We start from the raw sequence: 27,840 nt of genomic DNA, 5'->3' as shown, positions 1-27,840 counted from the left end.
AAAGAATTCTGTATCAATTGCTTACATTAACACTGATCGGTAGCATTAGAACCATGTGGCACGCGTGTAACGCACTGACTTGTCAATGGCAGGTTAGATAGATAAGTACTGCCAGTCACTGTGGTAGGGTATCAGTGTTGAGCATATTTATAATTTTGCTGGTCTGTTTAATACGGAAATCCTGCTGATAAACCCCAGAACCCTGTAATCAAGAAGAGTGGGAGTTCAGGATAGACTGTTTTCCAAGCACTTTAAACTTAAGCTGTGTGTAGGACACTCGCTAATATTTCACAGATGGCAGGAACAATTGGAGAACGGTTTGTTTGTCAAATAAATGTTTTAGACCTTATGTTATACACAGTTCTGCTCAGCAAGTCATGTGCTATAAACTTAGACGTAAAAAAGCCTACTGTATATTCAGGACCTGAAGGAAGTTATTTTGGATTTTCAATGGATTTTTATCTACCAGCCACAGGGAAGTAAGTGTTATTATTTTCAATCTTCTTTTTTCTTTTTTCGTCTGTTTTCTTATGCATTTCTGTATCTTCTTTTTCATAAGTGCCAAAATTGTCGTGGGGGCTCCCAAGACAAACACAAGCCAGCTTGGTGTGACTGAAAGTGGAGCAGTGTTCCTCTGCCCCTGGTCAGAGAACGGGGGTCAGTGTGACATCATACCATTCGATACCAAAAGTAAGGAGAACCCTAAAACAAAGGAACCTATTCATAAACTTTACAGGAGTGTTTCGTTCAGAACTGTTTTTTTTTTTTTTCTCTCAATCCTTTGGATTAAATACATTTGCAGATCATGACATATGTTTTGTTTAAGAGAGGGTTAGTATTTTTAAAACACTGGTTACTGTAAGAGAATAGTTTTTAAAACAGTCCTTAAAGTCTTTACATTTCTATGAATATGGCCCGTGCTAGCAGGGATGAAAGATGTGAAGGACGATATGAATTCATTTTGTGACATATTTGAGGTCCTATTTTGAAGCAAAAGTAAGTAAATGTTTCCTGGAAGGAATAAGGAGGAGTATTTGCTTACGATTGTAAGTCGCCCTGGATAAGGGCGTCTGCTAAGAAATAAATAAATAATAATAATAATAATAATAATAATAATAATAATAATAATAATAATAAATTCAGGAAATGATTGTTTTGAATAGTTCCTTACCTTTTGTATTTTCTTCAAAATAGGTCCATCTCTGCTTAGTGTACTGTTTTTTCACATCCAAAAGGAGAATATGCTTAAGTCATTTGAACACTTTTCAAACTTTAACACGTAACATTTTAATAACTAAAGAATGGTATTTAAATCTTATACAGGCTAAAATATGCTGGTATGCCATAGATGATAGCCTGTCTTAAATACATCACAAGATACAACTGTTATTGAAAGCAAATGTTTCAGTAAATACCTTCAATATTATTCAATAGTATTCAAAACCTTTGATTTTATTTATTTGTATATACTTTTACCTCTTGATTGTTTGAAGTTATAAACTTAATAAATAACAGAACCAAATTGACTGCTGCATAATAATTATATTATGAATGATATAAAGCAAATACTGTTCATTAAATTAGAAACATGTACATTTAGTATAAACACTTCATGATTAAATTATGTGTTAATAAATGATCATTTTAATTATATTAAAGAGCATCTTAATACTATTATACATATAGAACTATTTAAATTCATGACTACAAAGTGCCATTACACGGTCATGGGATTTGTATACAGTTATAAACTACTACATGATCTACTGGAGAACTTCAGAACTGCTCAGTCTCTCACTGCCTTCCACCGCCTCCTCCCCACCAGTTTATACTGTACTTGTAGATCTCATGATCTACCCCTCCTACTTTGCACTGGACTGCTAACCTGGCACCACATCACTGGATCCTCAGCTATGCACTATTGCACTACTATGTCATTGTAGATATAAATGTTGTAATCCTAACTTGTTGCATCCTAGTTCATATTTTATTCTAGTGGTATTATTGCAATTATTGTAAACTATACTGTTTTTAAATATTAATCTTGCATTGTAACCCTGTACTGCCCTGTAAAACCTGTAAGTCGTCTTGGATAAAGGCATCTGCCAAATAAATAAATAAGTAAATAATAATAATAATATCTGAATAGTCTTTAGTTAATTGATAGCTATTCAATATTCTTGTAACAAATACCCCATTCCCCAGGTGACCAGGAATATGTGTATGCGGATGGCATTGTGAATCTGAAGACTAACAAATCAAACCAGTGGTTGGGGGCGACAGTCAGATCAGACAATAATTACATTGTGGTAAGTAGTAGAAGTGTTGATACAAGAAACATGCCTACTTTACTGTGGAACTTGAAAAATAGTACGGCATTGACTACAATAGTGTTCATTATTAAAATTAAACATAAGCTGTAAGCATACACATTGTTCTGTATGCTATCTTTATAATTATACCACAACCTACTTACATGTAAAACCCTTATAATGGTATGCTTTTATTTCCCAAAACAATATGAAGCAAAAATCAATTGTATGACTGATAAATGTGAGCTAACCGTAATGTGACAATAACTAAAGGGGTATTCAGGATATCATCCTTATTGACTCCCATTTAATCCAAGCTGGGACAATTCAATATGGTGGTAAAATTCAGAGGGTGACATTGACATGAATTATATTCGACGTGTTTGACTGCACAGAAGGAACTTACAATGCAATATAAATATAAGTGTTTTGTTCTGGGGGGCATGGTGGAAAAATGTACTCCCAAAACCAATTTCCAGGCTTTTCTTTGCAGGCTTGTGCTCCCTACTTCAAGTGGAACGCTGTTGAGGGTCAGGATGAGTCAGGAATAACCCCAGTTGGAAACTGCCATATTGCAGCCATGTCTTTTGGCACCTATACAGAATATTCCCCTTGCCGTTCATACAAAACTGAGCAGTTCTACAAAGGTCGCAGTTACAGTAAGTAACAACCTGAAGTGTCAGCTTCCTTCTTACACAAGCTGAGCCATTTTGCTCCTAGGTAAAAGACCAAAAACTAAATGGTGTCTCTTATTAGATGTATTACACTATGTAACACAATTTTTGTTCCTGGGTAGTAAGTGTTATTTCCTAATTGCTTATGCCTCAAAAGTATAGAAAATGGCTATTATTCCCCACAAACTTTGCTTTTGTGACCAGGACAGTGATATTTTGAAATTTACCTATTTCCAATGAGAAAACGGGCAAATTTGTGTCTTTTCGTTCAGAAAAAAACAACATATGAATCCAAATTAACATGTATTTATACTAAAGTAATACAAAAATGACTACAAAAGATTTAGAAGTGAGTAGTTTTTCGAGATTTAAGATTATACTGTAAATCACTTTCACGAATCAGCCCCCAAATGTAGTCTCCCATCATGTTCTCGTTATACTGTCCTTGGTAGCGGCGTTCAAAGTCCAGTATATCCTGGTGGAAGCGCTCGCCTTGCTCCTCCGAGTACGCTCCCATGTTCTCCTTGAATTTATCAAGATGAGCATCAAGGATATGAACTTTGAGGGACATCCTACAGCCCATTGTGCCGTAGTTCTTCATCAGAGTCTCAACCAGCTCCACATAGTTTTGGGCCTTGTGATTGCCCAGGAAGCCCCGAACCACTGCGACAAAGCTGTTCCAAGCCACTTTCTAGTGAGCTTCTTGGGGAATTCATTGCACTCCAGGATCTTCTTTATCTGTGGTAGGACGAAGACACCAGCTTTGACCTTTGCCTCAGACAGCTTAGAGAAGAAGTCTTGAAGGTACTTGAAGGCTGCCGACTCCTTATCTAGAGCTCTGACAAATTGTTTCATAAGGCCCAATTTGATGTGCAGTGGTGGCATCAGCACCTTCCGGGGGTCCACCAGTGGCTCCCACTTGACGTTGTTCCTCCCCACAGAGAACTCGGTCCGCTGTGGCCAGTTCCACCTGTGGTAGTGCGCCTTGGTGTCCCTGCTGTCCCAAAGGCAAAGATAGCAGGGAAACTTGGTAAAACCACCTTGGAGACCCATCAGGAATGCCACCATTTTGAAGTCTCCTATGACCTTGATGCCATCTCAGAAAAATGCAGATATGTATCCACTTAGGCAGCTGGAACTAAACTGAACTGGTGGGCTTAAGGCCCCTGTATTTATACTACTATTTATATTACTGGAAAGTTCTAGAAAGTTCTAGAAGTTACTCCAAGTTTACTCAGCACTGAATCTATCTGGAATGTTCTGGAAAATAGGTAAATTTCAAAATATCACTGTCCTGGTCACAAAAGCAAAGTTTGTGGGGAATAATAGCCATTTTCTATACTTTTGAGGCATAAGCAATTAGGAAATAACACTTACTACCCAGGAACAAAAAAAAAAAAAAAAAATTGTTACACGGTGTTATCATTAGCATCCCCCTCCATCACAGTTTTGTAAAAATGTGAATCCAAATTATAAAACTGGGACAATTTAACAATTTTACTGTTTCCGACCGGGACAAAAAATTCTGACTGAAAGCTGGGGCAATCCCAGTTTTCTCAGGATGTCTGGGAACCCTAAGAGCAGCAGCAACAACTTTTCATCTATATTATTGTCTTTGAAATATCTGCACATTCCACACTGTAAAATACAAGAACCAAAGAAAAAGGGGATCAGTGATAATATTATTAAGTGTGAAAAAATGGTTACGTTTTATGAATGTTGTTGTCTTTTAAACAAATGTTTAAAATTATATTCATGCTCTAGTTGGTTGTGGCAAAAGAAAGCCTGTTTAGCTGTAGAGATTGCTGTTATGTTATCTGCTTACAAAAGAAATGAGCCATCGGTCAGCACAGTCAATGCTTTTATTTCTATATTTTCAGATGGGGACCGGAGGTTCTGTGAAACTGGATTTAGTTCTGACATAACCAAGGTAGTTTATTTAAAAATACTAAGAGAACCTAAGGTTTTCTCAGTGTCATTGAGAGTAATTTTGTATTAAACAGACTCTGCTGACTGGTGCCACTTGGTGAGAAGTATTGTAGTCGCACCAATAATAATTTCAAGTCAGATCTGAATTTGCTGTACAATCCTTTTGGTATTGTTTATATTTTTTTAGGATGGGAAGATCGTTCTTGGTGCACCAGGATCATTTTACTTTATGGGTAAATACAACTTTTTTGTTCCATTGAAAGTATAGCAAATTATGTGTTTTTCCCATCTTAGGTGAAGTGGGAGCAGATCAATCTGACAAAGGTGCCAATTGTACCAGATTGAGTGGTGGTTTCTGTACCATCTAGCACCCTTACAAGCTAAACCTCTATAAAGTAGGCCTAGTTTATTCTAACACAACAGGAAATCTGTGATGAAACAGTATTGTTTTTATGGACTGTATTACATTTTCAGATGGGTTGCTTGTTAACTGCTGCAAATACATGTGCACAGTACCCTCTTGTGTTCAATCATTAGCACTATCTTAATGCTTTATTGAGCCTTAGTACCAAAGACCATTTTCATGTAGGTTACTAGGCAATAAAACATGATATCCAAGCCTGTCATAGCAACAGTTTGTAGTGGAAAGTGTATGCTTAAGGCCTAAAAATATTAGCCTGTGGGTCTATTTTGAACATCTATCAAGACCCATGTAATCCCACAAGCATATAAAACCCAGTATACTTTTACACACTGTATGCATTTAAACCTTTTCTAAAATAATTAAATATAAACACACTGTATATTTCCATAGGCCAGACCATGGCAGCAAACATACCAAAAGTCTTTGAAAGCAAAATCCATAGGGGGCCAATAGTTAATGTAGCTGGAGAAACTAAAACTGCTGAAGATCGCTACAATGAATATGATGGTTACCAAGGTAAGACATACTTCTAGTTTAAAGACAATATTTAAAATATGCTATATATAGGTAAATCTATTTTAATTGATTAATAGCAGCATGTGAACTTACGATTTAATCTGGTCTCTTCGGTGGTGTTTATTATGCTTTAATTATTTCAAGATTTAATTGACTGTAAAGCTAACTTACTGATTTACCGCTAACTTGTGTGATAAATGATTAATCAATTGAGCTTTTAATGCACAAATTAGTTTTAACTTCTATATTTTGTGTGGGAAAATAGCTAATATTAATATCATTTCAAAGTTTGAGTCACTATAATGTGGTTTATTTTTTGGTGTTTGTTTACTTCTCCTGCAGGTTATTCTGTCGCTGTTGGGGAGTTTACAGGAGACTCTGTACCAGGTAATGCATTATCGCTTTATTAAGTATGATACACAATTACCCTTTTAATTGAAGTTCAGTTCCATGATAATACACAAAATAATATATAGTGCCCTTCACGCCTTTGCTCATATTTAATATGTATTTTGAAGAGAGGACAGTTATTTAGACGTTGCTTCAATTATTTAAGACATAAAAAGATTGTGTAAACCATTAGATATTAGGTTTTCGAACAATACAGATTCTTTGTCATTTTCAAATGGTTACATATATGGCCCATAGCGATAGTTAAAGGCTTAAAATTTGTAATTATAAGTAGGGGTGAATTGGTTTTAAATTGCAAAGTTAATGGGAAAGTCACTGTAAGGTATCAGCCATAGAAATATACTGTATATGTATACATTTACAGTTTAATAACATGTAATTGAAATTCAATTAAAAAGATAATTGCATATGAATAATATATTGAGCTATGTGGGTCAATCAATCAATCTTTATTGTATATAGTACCTTTCATAGCGGACCACCATCACAAAGTGCTTTACAAGATAGTTTGGAACAATGCATAATACATCAAATACAGTGAGGTACAGGGCATAGTTAATTAAATACAAACAGAAAAAAAATGCAATTACATTAAATACAGGCATAATACATTAACTAAAAGGCTAGGATGTGAATTCTAAACATTGTGGATGCATGTGTCAAACCTGAAATAGCAGTTTAGACAACAGCTAATAACAGATATCAGGCTTAAAGAGCATTGAAAGCAAGAGAGAACAAGTGGGTCTTGAGAGTTGATTTGAAGCGAGCGACTGGGGGAGCTGCACGCACTAAAGCTGGGAGAGAGTTCCAGAGAGTCGGGGCCATGAAGCTAAAAGAGCGCTCTCCGAATGTGGTGCACTTTTGCTTGGGTATAACAAGCAGGCCTAAATAACAATAATAATATTTTTTAATCAAATTAACTAAATATGTGATGTATGTCATCTTTCATAATAATACCACTGCTCATCTTTCACAGACTATGTGGTAGGAATCCCTAATGGAAGAAGCACATCTGGCACTGTAAGTATGCACCTTTTGAACAGTACCTTTGTTTTCCATAGCATTGATATTTCAATCTATTTAAAATGGATGGATCATAATATTAGATTTTTTTTTTTTTTTATCAATGTAATATTTTGTACTATTTATGGTGTTTGGAATCTGAGTGGTTCTGGGTTGTGTTGCTCCAGGATTAAGTGTCATTTGTCTCAAAGGCCCTGTGCACACTGACTTTAAACCGTAAAAGTGCTAACTACGGTTAGCGTCCACGCTACTCAGCGTTTAATACCGTACTCAAGAACCGGACTCAAGACCACCTCAGGGGGTAGTCCTTACACATATACAGTACTCAGAACAGACACCTGAAGGAGTTGAGAATGATTATCAATACTGCTGTAACAAATACAATTTCTGAGGTTTGTTGCAAAATGGTGGATCATGGAGCAACGCGATCGGATAGCGAAATCAAGGCACATTGATATCTGGAGCGATGAAATCGGTCAAGAAGAAATTCAGAATTCAAAACAAAACGCACACATTATGATAAAATGTACCTTGTAGTTTTAAGAAACAAAAGCCATAAAGTTCATGCGGAGAAGCTCTGTGTTCCATAGGCACATGCTCCATATTTGCCGGGTTGTAGAGATAAAATACAGCACATGGTGGGATGAGTAGCTGTTTTAGGCACTCAGTTATTGCGTACCACCCACGATTTAAGCTAAAAATGATAAGACTTAAAAATGAACTCATTTCGAGACACTGCAAACAAAGTTTGCTTGCGTGTGCCATCAGTGCTGCAGACTTGAGGGGAATACATGTAGAGTGTCTCACATGTAGGGCTGCGTGTTTGAATGAATCTTGAAAGAGACGCTTTTCTTGCCTAAACATGAAATTAATACAAAAAAAAGTATCTACTTTCTAAAATGTCGCAAGGACGTTTGACTGGACTAGGGCAGATATCGATGGAGCACCACATTTGCCGAAAACTGTCTCTGAGTGTGTTTTTTTTGTGTTTGCTGTAGTAAAATGCAATACATTTAAGAGTTGTTGCTCTGTTTGAATGTCATGGTATGATAGTATTACTGGTAAGAATAGGGAATAGGAGCCCCGGAATCAAGCTTTGCATGGGGCCATCATGGGACAAACATTGCCACTGGGTGGGATAATGTCATATTAAGTCCCACAGTCCACTGCGCTGCTAGGAACTATTTTAATATTGTTTGTACGCATTAAGCCAGACTAAACATGAAACTTTACTTTAGTGTGGACGTTTTGGGCTGGATTAATTAAAACATTTTTGAGTACAGTTCTCGAGATCGGTTATATAGTGTGGACAGGGCCTAAATCTGCCTTTACCAGGCTTTGACCTAAAAATATATTCATGTTTTTTCAATGGTGACTGCTAAGACATTTATATATCACCCTATTTGTATTTCATGTGTTTTGTTTTTACAGGTTGTAATCTATAATGGACAATCAACATACACATTATCATTAGTCCATAGTTTCTTTGGAACACAGGTAAGCCATTGGATTGCAAATTTAGGATAGTAATATGTAATATTGTCTAATAATTGTTTTACACTTCCACCCACAAAATAAATATCTAAACTACTAGACCAAACCTTATCTATGTTGTTCTTCATTCAGGTAACAGCCTACTTTGGGCATACAGTGGCTGTAACTGACATCAACAATGATGGGTGAGAAATATTTTGTTATAAGTTACATTACTTCTTTTAAGGTTCACTAATTTATATTTATAACTTTTTTTAGAGGGCTATCATCATGTATTTTCTACTGCTTAAGCTGCATTATGCTCTTATCAAGGCCTTCTTTAGGATAAGGTGCAGTGCCCAGAAGTCTAAACTATATAAGTAAACTGTGTAGTAAACTGAACATAATTTAGATGGCTAATTGACTGACAGCTATGGCTGAATATTTTGCATCCCCCTATAGAAGTATCTAATTTTGCTTCATAAAATCAAATGAAACCTGCTGAATAATGTTACATTATCATATTGAATTACACACCGCTTTGTATTTTTCCATATACTTAAGAAAAAACTGACAAATTGGAAAATGTGACATTTCGAAATCTAACATGGAACATGGCTTCTGGTAGACTTATATCAATATCATTTTGCAATATCATTTTGTAGTTTCTTTGATTACATGATGTTAAATAAAAGATCTAAATGATCTATAATCATATATATCTATATATAATATAGATATATATCATTTTTCATTGTAAGGATTTTAATTTTTTTCCCCCAAAACTTTAAACTGCTCCTGTTCGCACACAGTTTAACCAATCAACATGAAATTTGGCAGGTATCATCCTATGTCGATTACAGTTCAGATGCAAAAAAAAAAAATTTGCACTCCTGCGTCAACCAAGATGGCAGCCTGACACATTTTTGGGAAAAAACTCAAAATCATCTTCTTGGGAAGCGGTGAACTGATCTGAAACTATGCCTATGTCAGTGTTTGGTACTGGTGCTGGGGCTTGGGAGTTGTAAAACTGCCTGGCAGTTCTAGTTATTATTATTATTATTATTATTATTATTATTATTATTATTATTATTATTATTATTATTATTATTATTCCATCAACTTCAAACTGCTCCTATTCACATACAGTGTAACCAAGCAACATTAAACTTAGCAGGTATCATCCCATGTAGATTACAGTTCAGATGCAAAAAAAATTTGCACTCTGAGATGGCAGCCTGACACATTTTTTGAAAAACCTTTCAAAATCTTCTTCTTGGGAACCGGTGAACTGATTGATCTGAAACTTTGCATATGTCATCAGCAACCAAAGTTTGTGAAGCAGAAGTTGCTGTGATCAATTTTACTATCAAAATGGCTGCCACCAAATTCGCCAAAACATGCCCTAAACATCAAACTGCTTCTGTTTGCAAACCGTTTAACCAACTAACACTTAACTTGGTAGGCATCATCCTGGGGACAATGGAATTCAAATATGGCAAAATGGTGTTCTTTTGTAAAACAAGATGGCTGCCAGACCTACATTTTCTTCTTAAATTTAAAACCACTTCATTTGAAAAAGTGTTTATTTCATTAACTCCAAAGTTGACAAGCCTCATTCCTGTGTCAATACAATTGACTTTTTCAAAAATGGTGTTTGTGCGTAAACCAATATGGCCACAAGATGCATTTCTTTAAAAATCTTTCAAAATCTTTGGTCAAATGTAAAACTAGCTTATAGCTCCTACAAAAGGCAGATACGTTAATGGTTACTATGGAACACATATAGGAAACTATATGTGCTCTATCCAAAAATTACCTGCGACCTTTAACCTCTCCTCCTAAAAATGTAAAACTAGCTTATCACTCCTTACAGTGTGTAGATAGGGTCATGGTTACTATGGTGCTTAGTTATAAAGCATCATGAGAATGAACTAATGCAGTGTGTTTTCTTTTTGTTTTGTTTTTATTATGTCTCTATTCACCTATTTTAGGTGATGCAAAATCTTTGGCCATAGCTGTACAGTTCTTCTGAGCTGTTGTGGGGATTGCTGTGGTGTGTGAACATAATTGGACCTTCTAAATTGTGAATTAAAAGCAGGCTTGTTTACAGTACAGGGTGGTGGCAAATCCACAATTTAACTTTCCTTGAAACCCACACCATAGTTCTAAAAAGGAACAATACACTCAGAAACTTTATTGATTGCATTTGTCCTTTCTGAAAAACACACAGTGACAATTTGGAGTCACAAGTGATTAGAGGCCAGTCATGGTGGAAAACGGAAAGCTTTTTTCAATCTTTTTTTTACCAGCATGGATGACGTTTTCATTGGCGCACCCCTCTTCATGGAACGATGGCCTGACAACAAGCTGCACCAGGTGGGACAGGTGTATCTGTTCCTGCAGAGGGAGGGCTCAGCCTTTTCTCCCAAACCAGACCTGACTCTCACCGGGAGGGACGTCTATGGAAGGTTTGGCAGCGCTATAGCCACACTTGGAGACATAGATCAAGACGGTTATAATGGTAATATGTTAAATTTGCTATGGGGACAATTTGCTGTCACTGGCACTTACGCACTTAAAGATAATAAATTAAGTTGAATCTTCTATTAAATTTTGTGCTGTTAACTAGCTTTTTGGTTTATACCGTTAATATTTTTTTTTTCTCACTGAGATAGCAACAAGTAATCGCTGTGTATCCTAGAAGTCACACAAATAAAATATCATTTGTGCCTTGTAAGTTGATTGTTGTTATTGCTATTGTTATAATTCTAGTCATATATTCTCCATGATTAGTATATCATTTCAAGCTGTAAAAAATTTCAATATGATAAGAGAAAATAAACGACTCAGGATTTTATGTTTAGCTCAAAATGTCTTGGGTTACGAGGATTTTGCATTGATTTTCATATTTCCTCAAACATTCAGTTTATCATATTATATATTATAAATTTCAACATTCATATTTTATCTTGATGTTTTGTAAACCATACTAATTCTATGTGTGAAAATGAATTTATAATTTGAAACATGAAAGTAAAACATAAATACGATTGGTAAAAGAAGGCTACTTATTGTTGAAAACGGTATTATTAAACGGTTTAACCTGTAAGCTGAGACATACTAAAACAAACGTTTCTTTTAGTATTTTTTAAATTTAGCACTATTGAGCATTTTATTGTCATGGAAAAACTGCTTCCAGCACAAGGGTGAATGATCTATTAGTATAAGTAGTATGTATTTTATTTTGTTTTTGTTAGACATTGCAGTGGGAGCTCCCTATTCTGGCAGTGAAGGAAGAGTGTTCATTTTCACTGGTCAAAGCGATGGAGTGAAGCCTCAGTACACCCAGGTCCTGGAAAGCCCATTCCCCAAACAAAGCACCTCAGCAGCCTTTGGGTTTTCCCTTAGAGGGGGGGCAGATATTGATTCCAATGGCTATCCAGGTAAAGCCATTTTAAAATAACCTACTTGTATACTACAGCAATCCATTCCAATCCAATTACTTAATCAAGTACCTAGAATCAATTGAAAAATTAAATCTGTTGTGGAAAAAAAACCCTGCTCAGTTCAGTAATCATCGTGTCTATCTTAACAAATGTATTGTTCTTGTTGTTGTTTAGATTCACTTTGTATCATTTGGGTCCTCATTCAAAAAATGGGTACACTTATGCACTTGAGTCATTTGACATATGATAAACTCTAAAAGTCAAATTATTGGAGACAGTCCAACTTTTATGGGGAAATAACTGTTAACTGACAAGTACAATAAATGGAAGTGTGCTGCAGTTGTAGTTTTAAAACCCTTTTGGATTTATGTCCTAGCACTACAGCGGATATCCAGTCTTAAGGTCTTGGGTTTTCCTTTGACATGTTGCACGGTGCATTTTCAAGGTGATTCTGTAGAGCAGTGACTGCAAAAGTTATATACTATTAGAAAAATGTTGGGCTTGATCAGGAAAAAAAAATTCTGTCATCAGTTTCACATATTGTTTTGTTACATGGTTATATTACAGATAACCAGGGTTCTAAATGTGCAATGACCATTTCTATATTAAATTACTTGTAAGTGAAACTTTACTTCTCTTGTAGATTTGCTCGTCGGCGCTTGGGGGGTCAGCAAAGTTGCTGTGTACAGGTAGGCATGCATTTTATAACAGTCTTCAGAGTGGATCCTTTTAAGCAAGGGAGATGGTTAAGTAGTGGTTGGTTGTGCTGTGCTGTGAATGGTAGCATTTGTGATGTTTGTTTATTAATACTGTACTTAAGGCAATGAGAGTGAATGGCAGAACGATTCCACTTGTCAAATAATAAACACGCACATGGGTCTGTTAATGCTGTTATAAACCCTGCATTAATATGCACATCCCTTCCTTGCAGATCACAGCCTGTTATCCTAGCAAAAGCCAAAATCACTCTTTACCCTGATGTTCTGAATCCTGACACCATGACCTGTAAACTACCACAATCCAACACTCCAGTCTCCTGGTAAGACTGTTTGATAAGTCTGTGTAAAGGAGTTAAGGAGATCATGGTGTCTGTATACTAGTAAGCACCAGCACCATCTAGTGTAAAGCAGTTTATTGCAGTTTAAAGGCCTATGTTACATACTGTATATCTATGGCAAGCATCTAGAACTAAAGGACAGCTCCCTAACTCGGATGAAAGCACTTTAACACAGCCTTATGGGGGGGGGGGGGGGGGGGAGTATTTGAGTAATTGCTGTTAGAACCACTCAGAATAATAGTAGTAGTAGTCGTAGTAGTACTAGTATTAGAAGTGGTATTTTTATTTTACTGAGCCTGCTGTTTTTTAGTGGACTAATATCATTTTGATAAACCTTTTACTTTGCAGTTTTACCATCATGTCATGTGTCACTGTGTCCGGCCGGAGCATTCCAAAACAAATAGGTACAGTAATTAAACATCATTGTTTTCATACGAGTGAGAGTGGAATTTCTACTGAATTGATTATTACTCCATTGGAATTCAAAACAAATTTATAGTTAGTGTGTTCCCTCACATGTCTTTCCTTCACATCCCCAGTCCTGAATTCCGAACTCCAGCTAGACCGGATGAAACAGAGGAGAATGAGACGAACGCTCTTTCTGGACTCAAACCAGCCCAAAGACGTGTTCTCCCTGTTCATTGACAGAGACAAGGGGTTTGCCTGCAAGAACTTCACTGCATATCTCAGGGTGAGGCTAGATAAGCGTGTTTAAAAAGGCTGAAAGGGATTGTAGCTGACAAAATATTTCAATGAATCCTGTAGCGCTTCTATTGACTTTAAAGAGTAAGTAGCGGGGTTCCAAAAAATATAACGTTACATGTCCCCACGTGTTGCTACCTGTAATGTACCATCATGGAGCAAGACTTCGAGGAACTTTTAATAGAAAAAAATTATAAACATCAACATTATAACCCCTCACTTAAAGTATATAGAGATGCCCAAATAATAGAAACAGTGTTGGTGTGTATTATTCAGAAAACAAAATAGAAAAGGACAGGAGAGAAAAGCTCGTGGCCACACTTTGCTGGGAATTGCCAGTTGCTATGTGCAGTCTGACTGCATGTCTTTCTGCAAGTGTCACTGGCATTGCATGTGTGTTTTTGCGTTGAGGCAATGGTCCCAATCTGTTTAACAGATCGTCAAACCTTTCACCTGTCATTCTAAAATATGTAAAATATCTCTCACTGTCACATACCCACATCTCTCTAATTAATGTATAACATTCTCACTTTCGGATTCTCTGTTGGTTGATAGGAAGGGTGTACAAGAGGTACAAACTCAGCACATCTCCTAAAATGTCAATTTTTACAATTACGCAAATGCAGTCTGTTTTTGAAGCATGAATGACAGCTGTGCAGTCAAAGGGGTTGCAACACGACGTGTCCTTCATACAGCAAATAGTGAAGCTGCACAGCTTTTATAGCTGTCTGCACCTGATGTATCACATTCATCTGCGACAGAAGTATGAACCAACCAACCCTTATTAATCTAACATCTGAAGTGTGCAGTTTTGAAAGAATCACATATTGTAGCATACACATATTTTCCTTTTAAAATATCTACTAATACCCTTGGCTAACATTCAACCAAGCTATCTAAAGAGGATATTATAACCAAAGTTTTCCTTAGCCTAACATCAGTCTCACAGATCCTGTTGGTTATCGCTGATTGAACTTCAGCAAAGTGTTCATCTTTTTGTTTCAGGATAAATCAGAGTTTAAAGACAAGCTGAGTCCTATTATCATCAGCCTGAATTACACCCTCAATGAGTCGTCCCCACAAGGGTCAAAGACTCCCTTGGCAGTGCTGCATGGACAGAAGGCAGGAGCTGTACAGGTGAATAGTCTTCACTGGATATGAAGCCATCACTCTACAACAAATCTAATTTGGGTCTATAAATTGTTCTGAGTTATTAGAATGTTCTTTGTATCTGTCTTCACCTGTCTTTGAGTTTGCTCAGGGAATTCTAACTGCATGGCACTGAAGATACAATCATGCCTGTGACAATATGTCCTGTCAGATCTTCAATAACTTCAGTCTTGCAGGTGATTTTCATTAAAAACAGTTTAATTCCAGAACAGAGAGAAAATCCAACGCAAACAGTACAAAACGTAACCACATGCAAACTGCACGTACATATCTTGAAACAAAACAAAAACTATAGGTCTAATCCTACAGGACTCTATTGATTGAAAAAACTTCAATGCCCATCAATGAGGTTTGATAAAGAGTCAGTAACGGCCTATAAGTTACTTTTACTGAAGAGCAGCAAGCTACCTCCAATGTTAGTGTTGGTTGAGTGTTCAGTACAGATACATACCGGCATAAATATACAGATTCCAGCCCAAGCTGTCTGTTGTGAGAACCTGGTTTCTGTCAGGTAACACCTATGTTCAAAATCCAAAACAACACTTAGAAAACAAAGGGACTTTTGAACTACAAAAATAACCCAATCTTATCCTGTCTCTGGCTTGTACCTGTGATCACAATTAGCCAAGGAGTCCTCAGCCCGAAGTAACAACCGGTCTCTAGATCATAAAATAACCAGTTTGTCTGCTTGTTTAAAAGTCAAGCAGGCAGCATTTGCTTGTGGGAGACTACAGAGAGAGATTTAATGATTTCCCTTTTCTGACATCTAAAGAGAGTTGTAAAATGGTCACAATTAATACAATCTTACAGTTCTTTTACGCTTTTAACCTAATTTTATGTTTCAGACTCGAATAATTTTGGACTGTGGCACTGACAATATCTGCATTCCAGATCTGAAACTCTCTGCATATCTGTGAGTACCACATCGATCTTCTCGAGCACAATTCAATGAAACTTTTTGCATATCTGTGAGTATCATATCGGCCCTCTCAAGCACAATTCGGTTTATATGCGAGTATCACATCAGTCCTCTCGAGCACAATTCAGTTTATCTGTGAGTATCGCATCGGTACTCTAAAGCACAATTCTTCAAAGTAGTTCAGCAGTCGTCCAGAAATCTCTTGTGCTCTCATCGGTGAATTAAATGTGATGGACAAAACATGGAAAGAAAATGTATGAAAGCAAAAAGTTACAGCTATGGGCAAAAGTTTTGCATCACCTAGAATTTTTTTTTTTTTTTTTTTTTTTACATAATTTAGATATTTTATTACATAACATCAAAGAAACTACAAAATGATATCACAAAAGTCTGCCGGAAGCCATATTAGTAGTACAGTATTTCAGAATTTGAAATGTCAATTTTTTTTATTTTTACAAGCGGTATCTAATTCAATTTGATAATGTTACATTATTGAGCAGGTTTCATTCGACTTTATGAAGCGAAATTTGTTAATTCTATAGGGTGATGCAAACATTTTGGCCATAGCTGTTGATTGCAGATAGAACCATCATAGGACTCAATTTGATATCGAAATTACTTTTACAGTACAGTTTCATGAAGCATAAGATGTATTTACAATAAGTTATGAGACATGATTTACCTTCTTTTTTTTGGCACACTACAGTAAACATGATTCCCTGTTTTGCTTCCAGGGACAAGACCCGTCTGCTCATAGGTAATGAGAACCCAGTACTGCTGGTTGTCAGTGCAGAGAACCAGGGAGAGGGAGCCTATGAGACGGAACTCCGTGTTCAACCTCCCCCACATACACACTTCCAGGGAGTTCTGAGGAACAGAGAGGTACCTGCTTGCTTAGGATCTTTCTTTTATGACACATGTAGGTTTGTTTCATAGTGCCAAAGATGTAATAAGTACTCTGTCAATCAGGGGTTCACGAAGCTGACCTGTACCAAGATGAAGGAGAATGACACTGTAGTTGTGATCTGTGACTTGGGGAACCCAATGAAACAGGGGGGCCAGGTAAGTAATAACCAAAGTATTTTAACTTCAATGTCTATTTAATGTTTCCCACTATTTTTATGCTGAAGACTTATTAGAGACCAGTGATAATGTTTCAAACAGCAAACATTTATTTGAAAACCTTGTTTATAGGTAGCAAACATTTCTTGAAATAGCTTGAATTAGAGTTATGTGCCAAATATAGGACAATACACAGTGATATACATTTAGACAATACACAGTGATATACATTTAGTAATAGTGTTGATCACTTTATTCTAACAAGTAATATCTGTTACCTTCTCTAGTTAAAGGCGGGTCTCAACTTCAGTGTCAGCTATTTAGATGAGGTGGAAAGCAGTGTTTTGTTTGAACTGCAGGTTAAAAGGTAAGTTTTCTTCTACTTTCCTTAGCTTAAAATGTATCGTTATCAGTCAGAATGGAGCTACTATATTTCAATTCAACAGGAACTGTATCCATTTTAAAAATGTCATTTTAATTGCTTTTTACATTCCTCTTACTATTTCAATGTGTTTGCAACCATTCTGCATGATTCTGGCTTCTGTTGCTTCAATATTAAGTAATTCAAATGTTTCTTTAAATTTGACTTTACCTGGCATTGAGCTTGTCTGGAGAATCCTAAGTGCCAGGACTAAACAGACCTAATTTCATGCAAATAATGTTATTTATATTATAGACCGATAGAGTAGGTGAAATGGGCAGAGCAGAATGTTACATTGTCACATGATTTGAGTGGAATGAGGAGGTCTGTTGAGTGCCCGGCAATTAGGATTCCCCTGACAAGCTCAATTCAAAGTTCAAAGCCAGTCAAAGACTGATATAAAGGACAATGAAAATAACTCGATATTGAAGAAACCTAGTGCCACTCAGCCACAGACAACGTTGTAAATAGTAAGGTAAAAGTAAAGAAAATGATGACAGATACTTAATGTATTCTATACTGCAACAATATGAAAAACTAGCCTAGGTCCATTCAGGGGGGCAGGAAGAGTCATGTTACCTACAGCACAGGAAGTGAATGAGGGGGCGTAGCAGTGGGGAAGAATATGTGGTCTTCGCCTGAGACGAAGTGAAAATAAAGTCTGAGAAAAACAAAAGCAGTCAGTATAAGAAGATGATGAGCTTGTATAGTAGATGTTCCTGATTTTATTTATTTATTTATTTATTTATTTATTTAGTAAAAACAGCCACAACCCAGACAGCAATGTGGTGAATTTGAAGATCAGTGTTAGTGCTGTGGCTTCACTGGAAATGCGTGGGTAAGAGTTTATCGTTTATTGTAAACCATGAAATAGCAATTTGATACTGATCCATATTTTCATAGGCACACTCTACATCTGCATCGCTCCAGCTCTATGAAATACTGTATTGAGCTAATGCACCCCACTGTATTTGCAGTTCAGTCTGATGTGTAATTTGGTTTTTTAAGCAGTCTGGACATGGTAGAAACACTGGCGCAGCTTGTAAAGTGGTAGTAATGAGACTTAAGTTCAAAGCATGTACCGTGTAATGGTGTTTAAGGACAGTTTTAGTAAAATGTTGTTTTGCAAGTATGTATTATTGCTTCTGTGTTTTTATATGTAACTGCAGCTTTAATTTTATTTTAAAAAATTAAAAACCCCAAACATGTGTGACTTATAAGGGTGCTGGGATATACTGAATTTTTACGGTGTTTATTTTTCTTTTCAGGGGCTCTTCTCCTGTTGAGTGTGTTCTACCAATAACGGAATGGCAGCCACAATCAGACCTTAAAACAATTGAGGACATTGGTCCACAGATTGAACATATCTATGAAGTGAGTTTAAAAGAAAAAAACTGGAAAACTACATGTCTGCTGGTTTACAAATGGTGAAAGTATAGCATGGGGCAGTAAAACATGATAACCTAAATACAATAAGGCATATAGTCAGTATGGTAAATCACTGGGTAAAAAGACCAAAGTCATCCATGGTATAGAATGGTCTGTACACACTATAAACATGATTAATAATAGTGCAAAGTCACCAGAGTACAGACAAACATCTTTACTAATATATTCAATAGTAAAATTAGTTTTCTTAATTAACTTAGAGTAAGTGCCACATATTGCATGTTCTTAGTTTTATTTGTGATGTTTGCAGTCATTCTGTTTCTTATTGCATTGTATTGTCAGCAAAACAAAAGGAAACTTGATCCAAAGATCACTAGATAGCTTTGGCTCTTGCTTCTATCTGAAAAGCCACTTTGGCTGATCTACCTGTTATATCATTGAAAAACAGCTTTTTGAACTTAGGGTAGTGCCTTCACACAGACTTATTTAACCACTGCAATCTGTATTAAAAAGTGGTATTTGGGGACTAAAATTGTGCTTGTTGTTAAATTTATCTTTACTCAATTCTACCTCACTTTTCCCTAGATAGTTTCAACTTCGTGTTTAATTGTACTCCCTAAAATGGTATGTGTGTAAACTTGTATATAAAACTGTCTTTTTGATTTTAAAGCTGCACAACAAAGGCCCAGGGACAGTGAATGCCAGGATGGAGGTGGACTTTCCCACCCATCTCCATGGAGATATCTTTCTCTATGTCTTTAGCAATGCTGTGGAGGAGAACTTGAAGTGTGAAACAAACTTGTCTGCCATTGATCGTTTCAAAGTATGAACTTTTTTTTCTAACAAAAGCTGTCATGTAAAAATCCAAGGCTGCAAGTGATATTATATATGTAGAGGGTTATTATAAAGTCACGTGTCCACTTGGTGGCACTGTTGTAGAAAAACCTTTCACCCACTTCAAAGCACTCAAAATATAAGGTAAATAAAAAAAACTAAGTCAAGTAGACAAATGTTTTGGTTAGTGCATTCATCACTGTACCATTCACCACAGAGTAATAACACTTTGTAAAGGGAGGCTCCAAATGAAAGGTAACAAGATTGTAGGACTCCCGCCATAGAGTGTGCTGTAACCCACAGCTAAAGTTAATGGTATGGGCACCATTGGTTTTCAGAAGGTGTTCCATTTTTGAGATCATGTTAAAAACAGTCGAGTGCAGCATTTTCACAGGGACACGCTAATCAACTTGTTTACCATGCTTTTTTCTACAGCACTGTAAAAAAAAGGTAAATGTTTAAAAAAGAAAAGGGTGGGAGTGCAAATGGTCCTGGAACAGGTTTTCATCAATTACTTTACTGCCGTTAACTTGGAATAAGATATATTCATGCACTCCAGCCCCAGTGACTTGGAGACTAACCTTGCGTTTTGTTTCTTTCTTAAATTTAGCTTGTGAAGCCTTCAGACACTGCTTTGAACCAATCCATAGCTTTCAACCCTCACAATATTGATAAACGAGAAGTGGACCAGCCAGAGCAACTGCACAAAGAACCAACTCATGTGGTACTGTAGCTCTGTATCTTGTAGCTCTTAATGATACCTTATAAAAGTGTACCATAGCAACGTGTAACAAAGCATAGGTAAGCATTGTAAAGAATAGTGAAGGATCGTAAAGCATATTAGTAAACATGGCAAACCCTGGTAAAGTATGGTAAATGCATAGCATAGACATGGTAAAATAGCAAAACAAAACAAAACTATTATAAGGGGTACTGTGCACTACAATCAGAACTGATTTAGTTCAGAACACAAAAGTCACAAAAGCTTTTTTTTTTTACTGCTGGATCATTTTTAAGTTTGTATCATATATATATATTTCTTGAAAAGCATGTTGCTGTAACCAAAACTGAAGAGATAAGTGGCACCCCACCAACATCATAGTGAATGAAACATGCAAGCCACTGTAAATAGATATGATGCTGCTACTGTTTATAACAGTGGGATGTCATGGAGGACAACTTTAAGCCTCAAGTCTCAAACACATATTTAAAAAACGGATCACCTTTTTCCTATTACATATGTTAAATATTTTAGTATTTCAAATACATTTGACACAGCACTTAATTCCAACATATTTAAATGTGATGTCTCAGTTAGACCACAAGAGGGTGACAGAGGATGAAACAGTGTAATCACTGTCACACAGTTCATTGCATAGCTTAGTTTAACAAACATTTGAATGTACTGTACAGTGCTTCTTTTTTTGTACCATTTGACTTACACATCAAACAATTGTGAAACATTGAAAATTATTATTATTTATTTCTTAGCAGACACCCTTATCCAGGGCGACTTACAATTGTTAGAAGATATCACATTATTTTTACATACAATTACATTATTTTTTTACACATTCTTTTTGCATACAATTACCCATTTATACAGTTGGGCTTTTACTGGAGCGATCTAGGTGAAGTACCTTGCTTGAGGGTACAGCAGCAGTGTCCCCCACCTGGGATTGAACCCACAACCCTCCGGTGAAGAGTCCAGAGCCCTAACCACTACTCCACACTGCTGCCCTAATAGTAAATTAGCAGAGCCATTATACATTGAAGCATAGTAGATGACAATTTACTGTTGACATGGTTGAAGTACTTGGACTATAACATCAGATATAGTATACATGCATTATCAACAGCTAAATATATATATGCCATTATGACAAAAATATGTGTTTTTGTGACAGAATTAGAAAGCTGTATAAGCTTTATGTCCTCCAGTCTAGTTCTTTAGTGTTCATAAAAAAAAAGCAGGCTGCTTGTGGTTGGCAGTTCAAATGTAAGCTTCAGAAATGGTCTTTATTTCTGTTTCCGTTCATATTCTAGAACTGCAGCCATGCGGTGTGTGTGAGTTTCAGGTGTCAGGTGACTAACCTGGAGCGTGGCAAGAGTGCTGTCATCAGGGTGATGTCTCGACTCTGGGTCAAAAGCTTCTTGAAGGTAAGAAAAATGTGATACGGGCACCAAACGTGTACATTCACAACCCCAATTTAATAAACTAAACACAATGAACACTCTGCCATTGTTTCTGTTGACAATGTATTCATGTGAACTGCCATTCACAATACCGACAAACATGGCCTTAACAGCATTCAGTTGTGAATATAAATGTGCAAGAATAACCAACATGTTGATGTAGATCTGCATCAAAAACAGTATTCAAAACTATACGTGTACTGTACTGCATCGGTACTAACAGTTTACCTGTATTATACTTATCATTTCATAAATTATATTTATATATAATTGAAGAGAATTACATTTTTCGTATGTGTTTTACCTAAGAGACCCTTTGAAGATTTCATCCTGCAGTCCATGGCTTCGTACAGCGTGATCAGCATGCCATACAAGATCAAGCCTGAGGTGCTCCCAAGTGGAAGTGCAGAGGTAAGATTGAAGATGCAGTCCTGTCTTATAGTACTGGTCGTGTGTAGGGGTACTTCCTCCACAGTTGCACATTTTAGAAATGCCAGGTATTAGTAAGACATCAGTAAGTTCCTGAATGAATTATGTTTCCTTCAATGTTGCAGCAGCAAACGTCATTCAGAATGATCTAGACAGCATTCAGAACTGGGCAGTCACATGGCAAATTACCTTTAATAGAGAAAAGTGTAAAGTACTGCACGCAGGCAATAAAAATGAAAAAAATAAAAATAAAAATTTAAATCAATGGAAGTAATGTTAAAACTTTACAATGCATTAGTAAGACCTCACCTAGAATATTGTGTTCAGTTCTGGTCACCTCGTTACAAAAAGGATATTGCTGCTCTAGAAAGAGTGCAAAGAAGAGCAGATTTAGAGGAAAAAAAATTATCAATATTTATATGATCAACTCAATACTGGAACAACAGAACCCAGAACAACTCAGAATGATTACAGACGTCATTAAAAAGCAATGTAAAGAAAATGTAAAAAAAAAGGAATTCAAAACATGAAGCATTTTCCACAAATTATCTTCTTTGTGCTGTGACATTTGTGGCATTCTACTTTTTTTATCATGTGACAAAGTGACTACAATGATGTAACATTTCAGTCTCATGAAAAGAACATTGTAAAGCTGTAAACACCCCCACTTCAGTACCAAGGTAAAAGCTACTCAAACTGATGGCTGTCTTGCAGACCCTTACTGAGATTGTGTGGATCTCTCCAGATGGTGAGAAGGAAGTGCCTCTCTGGTGGATTATTGTAGCTATTATTGCAGGCCTCATCCTGCTGTCTCTCCTCATCTTCATCTTGTGGAAGGTACTGAATTTACTGACGTTCCTGTGAAAGGTGTGGGTATGAGCACTTATAAAATATTAACACCAGTTTTTGACACTTTTACTATTGAATAGACCTTTTCGCTGTTACCCAGAATCCCCTGTGCCCAGTAAGGGTAGTGGTTTTGAAGTAGCTATGGAAGGAATTACAGAAGCTGGACAGTTTAACAATTATTATCCAGTCCTTTTAAAAGTTTTTATTTATATGATTCCTTTAGTTTTTCTTCAATAAGACATTGATCAACCTTCTCACATATTCTTTCGTGTGGTTTGGTTAAACATTACCCAGTCATCTGAAAGTCTAATCATCTGGGCAGTAATATCGAGATTAACTATTTTACTCTTAACATCAGAATCCAGGTGTGCGCAAGCTGCATGGACCACTGCCCATAGTCAATTACATTTACTTTTACTCTTCATAATGTACAGTTACAATGCACTTAAATTGTTGTAACTGTACACTGTTACGTGCTGCTGTTTTTACTGGGGCATTTATAGAGTTAGTGCTTTCATTTGATGATTCAAATCCCACGATAGACATCTGACAGCCAACTTGTTTGTCAATGGTGTAATTTTAAAGAATGCGATGAATTTATGCTTTGGAAAAATACCAATTTTTAATCTGGCTCCTAGCTATAAACAGTATTTATAGAACACAGCTTCCTTAGAATTAGGAGCACTACTATACTATACTATAATCTGATTTACATTTTTCAGTAATTGTTCCTTTTTTAGACAAGTAACGAAATGTGGTAACGGATTACATTTTATGTGAAACAATTACTTAGTTACTTTTCTTTAAATATAAAAAAAGGAAAAAAAGGACTTTGGCTAATGTATAACATGGTAGACAGTGCTTCAGCAGTATAAGTCAAACCTTACGTGTCACATGAACATGCTTTACATATCACCATGCTAGAAAATCGTGTCAGAGGAGGGAACGAGAGGGTTTGATGGCTGGATCTTCAAAGACTATTTCGAGCTGCAGCCTGATCAAACCAAAAAAATCAATCAATCAATAAATATATCTGTAAAATATAAACTGTAACTGACTTTTTAAAAGTAGTAAGTTGCTGTAATTACTGTAGTTATAATTGTGTTCAAGTAACTTGTAACTAACATACTTTTTAAAAGTAACTCTTGTAAGCTATTCGTAAAACTACTAGTATTTTGACTACATCTTCTCCAGTATAGTCTACTAAATTCCTGTGTTTACATAACAACTTGACGTCTGTTTGAATTCAAACCATTGCTGCCATTATCCATGTATATGGTAAGAATGCCATTGCTATTTATGGAACAATGTAAGTTCTGTGGCAGCTGACCTGGGTCTGTTTAAGCTCTGAGTCACTACATCAACCATTTCATTGCATTCTGAACAGCAAAAAACATACCCCCAGCCAGCTGTCTAACTGATGTTCTCCTAAGAAAACCTATATGCTGCCAAGGATTGTGGGAACTGTAGTTTGTACTTGTGATTCCAAAAGCTGGAATCTGGAAACCTCATATGAGAGAGAAAGTATAACACAATTTGTTATCATTTTTTTTCAGATTGGGTTCTTTGAACGAACACGACCTCCGAATGATAATAGTGAAGAACTCAATCCAGAGGATAATTGAGAGTATGCAGAGATGCAGTGTACAACTGAAAATTAAAGCACCCATGGCCAAGCTTGTTCCCTTACGCTTTTGAATTTTAACTCCCCTACCTGTATGATCTTCAGTGGAAATGCAGAGATTCTATACTAATGATAACACACATTAAGTCATATATATATATATATATATATATATATATATATATATATATATATATATATATATATATATATATATATATTCTCTCTCTCTCTCTCTTTCTCTCTCTCTCTATATATGTGTGTGTGTGTGTGTTGTGGTGATGCTCCACAACAATTAGGTAATTACTAGACTTTATCTGCGATACAATTTTTTTTTTATTATTCTCATTAAATATCAGATGGTTTAAAGTGTTGTTTATAATTTTGTTAAATAATCCAGTAGGTTGATATTACTACTAATCTTTAGTGCAAAATGGCATTGCGATTGCACTCGCATATTAGCAATGCAAAATATGTAATAATCTTCAGTGCTGATAGATAATTAAAGATGCATTCTAAATTATATTTAAAAATTTTAACCTGAAATTATACAATAGTCACTTCCATCACTATTATTTTTACTGTATACTGATTGTTAAGACTTGGGCTCCACTTTATCTAACACATTTTCTATTGACTTACAGTTTTACATCATGTCCTATCCTAAATATGCTAGAAGTCATTTAGTCACTATGCAGCTGGTCTGTGTGTACAACAGAAATAAGGCTTTAACACATTTGAACAGGCAAAACAGTTGATTGTACTTACTATTAAACCCCTGTGGTCACAATTTGTTTAGAATGGTAAGTGCTAATTAAGCCACAAGAGATTGTCAATAGCCATCCTTGCTGCATGCTGTTTAGCACTGATATTAATCCTGCTTCTATTGTGTTGATGGATTGGAGAAAGCCTGTGAGAATTCACTGCATTCTAGAATGAGACAATTGGGAGTGTTCTTACACGTGTGTGAGAGACTGACCTTGATAAACCGACATTAGATATCTGCTTATTGAGAATGTTACCCAAGTACAGTAGTACTTTAGAAATATTTCTACTGGTTAACTGAAATACACTCTCCATATTGAGCAAATGGTAAATGATTTGCTGGTATGCTGCAAGTTTTTAGGGTGAATGTGATGGTTTTGAAGTTGCAAGCAATATCATGGACTAATTATACAGAAGACAAGATCGTCACTAATCTATATTCACTTGAGCGTGCTTCCATATAAAGCAGTCTTCACAGCCAGAACTGTAAAAATCTATTATGCAAGTTTAACTTAACCAGTGATTTCGTATTGCTAGTAAATTAATACCATAGCTTGTTATTGGTTAAAACTCTTATCTGCCGTTAATGTGTGTCTCACGGCACAGCAGATAAGAGTTTTAACCAATAACAATGTTATTGATGTGGTGAGCTCAAGACATTGGGACACAAAACTGCTCGCTTTGTTACATTTCCCTTACTATGTTATGGTGTTTGCATCATTCTAAATGGTTTTGCTGCTGAAAAATTGAATTATTATCGTTTTCTCTAAATCTGACAGACTTGTCTAGATTATCCTAATTGCCAGGAGTGAACAGCCTTCCTCATTCTATTGAAATCATGTGACAGGTAAAGCAGACTTAGAGATATTTAAAATGACACCTGAAGCTACTTACTTTTTAACCTAGATCCTGGTTCATTGTTAAATGGGTTTTGACATGCTAATTAACTTAAACGAGGATTTACACTTAGTAATGTTAAACATCAGTCAATACAAACATTATGCAAACCACCTCAATGTCTTGACATTTGACACCATCACGTAGGCTAAACTTTTGCATGCAAGACCCCTTTGCAAATACAAACTGTTGCTATCTTTCTGAACTGCTGGCTAAAACAATGATCAAGTTTTTGAACAAAACGTACCCAGACAATACCGTCTCTGTCTTATCTCTCTACTTGTCATGCCTCTTTGCACAACCTCACTGACTGAGCATTTCAATGGCCAGTGACCTGAATAAGCATTATTACTGTTTTAAACTTCCCATGGCACTATCATTGGGCAAAGGGCATGCAATTGCAGTAGACATGTGCTTAAGGCCACTGCAATGAAAACATACTGGAAAAGGTATGCCATTATGTAGCATACAAACTAGTTCATATCCTGTCCCCTTGACTATCTTGGCTGGAGGTCCACAGAGATTGATTATTCTGGGTTAAGGAGTAAATGCAGTTCTTGTTACCATGGAAACTATTAAAAGAAAACAGACCCAGGTCAGCTGTCACAGGACTTACAGTTTATGAATGAAAAATATCTGAGAATTAACACCATTTGACCAAATAAATGTTTTATAGATATGTACGAAACATACAACGTTGTTCCACATGAACTTGGAAGTTCATTCAATATGCCAGCAGCACATACCAAGGTCAGGACCACGGAAATGTAATCACACATGCAAAAGCACAGAAAGTTAGCCCTTTAATCTTCCTGAAGTCTCACAGAAAGAGGTGTGTGTTCCTTGCAAAAACAAACAAGGGGCTACTCTGCAAAGGCAGTTTCGAGGTTAATGTCTTTTAAAAAGTCAAAATGATAAACCTGTTATTCATCAGTAATTGCAAACAACAGAATTCTGAGGAAAAACCAAAAGTCAAATAGGGTGACAGTGGTTGACTCTGTAGACATCAGAGAAGTTACAGTAGGCTCAGCTCTTTGTGCTGCGTGTCTTTGTGACTACAAAAGCCTTTTTTCTTCTTAGTTGAGATTAAATGCTTTTTACGGCTGTCTGGTCTTTCATTCCGAACTTGCTGTGGAGAACATGAAGTGATAAAGATTCATTGTGACATGGAAAAGCTTACTCTGGGGTTTGTTTTTCAAATTTTGGACTTGTTGATTTAACTCATTTTGTAAGATTAAAAAGCTCTCTCCTACTAAAAATAGAGCATGCAAGAAAAAGGAAGGGTCATATTTTATCTATTGCTCTGCTTTGAAAA

General features: G+C 36.1%; 1 protein-coding gene across 1 annotated transcript; it reads left to right on the top strand.

Annotated features, from left to right (window-relative positions):
* Nucleotides 1–219: 219 nt before the first annotated feature.
* itga2b (integrin, alpha 2b) lies at nt 220–25,292 on the top strand. Its single transcript, XM_034055335.3, has 30 exons — nt 220–479; nt 560–690; nt 2,206–2,309; nt 2,806–2,971; nt 4,867–4,916; nt 5,103–5,148; nt 5,730–5,855; nt 6,198–6,242; nt 7,243–7,286; nt 8,721–8,786; nt 8,916–8,968; nt 11,075–11,286; nt 12,023–12,208; nt 12,855–12,900; nt 13,143–13,250; nt 13,617–13,672; nt 13,808–13,959; nt 14,976–15,107; nt 15,986–16,053; nt 16,794–16,941; nt 17,029–17,121; nt 17,409–17,488; nt 18,300–18,380; nt 18,811–18,916; nt 19,602–19,754; nt 20,376–20,489; nt 21,812–21,925; nt 22,271–22,372; nt 23,105–23,227; nt 24,796–25,292. Exons 1-30 carry the CDS (start codon nt 295–297, stop codon nt 24,862–24,864), a joined length of 3,159 nt encoding a protein of 1,052 aa, XP_033911226.3. The 5' UTR covers nt 220–294; the 3' UTR covers nt 24,865–25,292.
* The last annotated feature ends 2,548 nt before the right edge of the window (nt 25,293–27,840 follow it).

Source organism: Acipenser ruthenus, chromosome 33 (genome assembly GCF_902713425.1).
Source record: "Acipenser ruthenus chromosome 33, fAciRut3.2 maternal haplotype, whole genome shotgun sequence".
In the NCBI taxonomy this organism is placed as follows: Eukaryota; Metazoa; Chordata; class Actinopteri; order Acipenseriformes; family Acipenseridae; genus Acipenser; species Acipenser ruthenus.
Note: the sequence above shows the minus strand (reverse complement) of the source record. Positions and strands in the feature narration are given on the sequence as shown.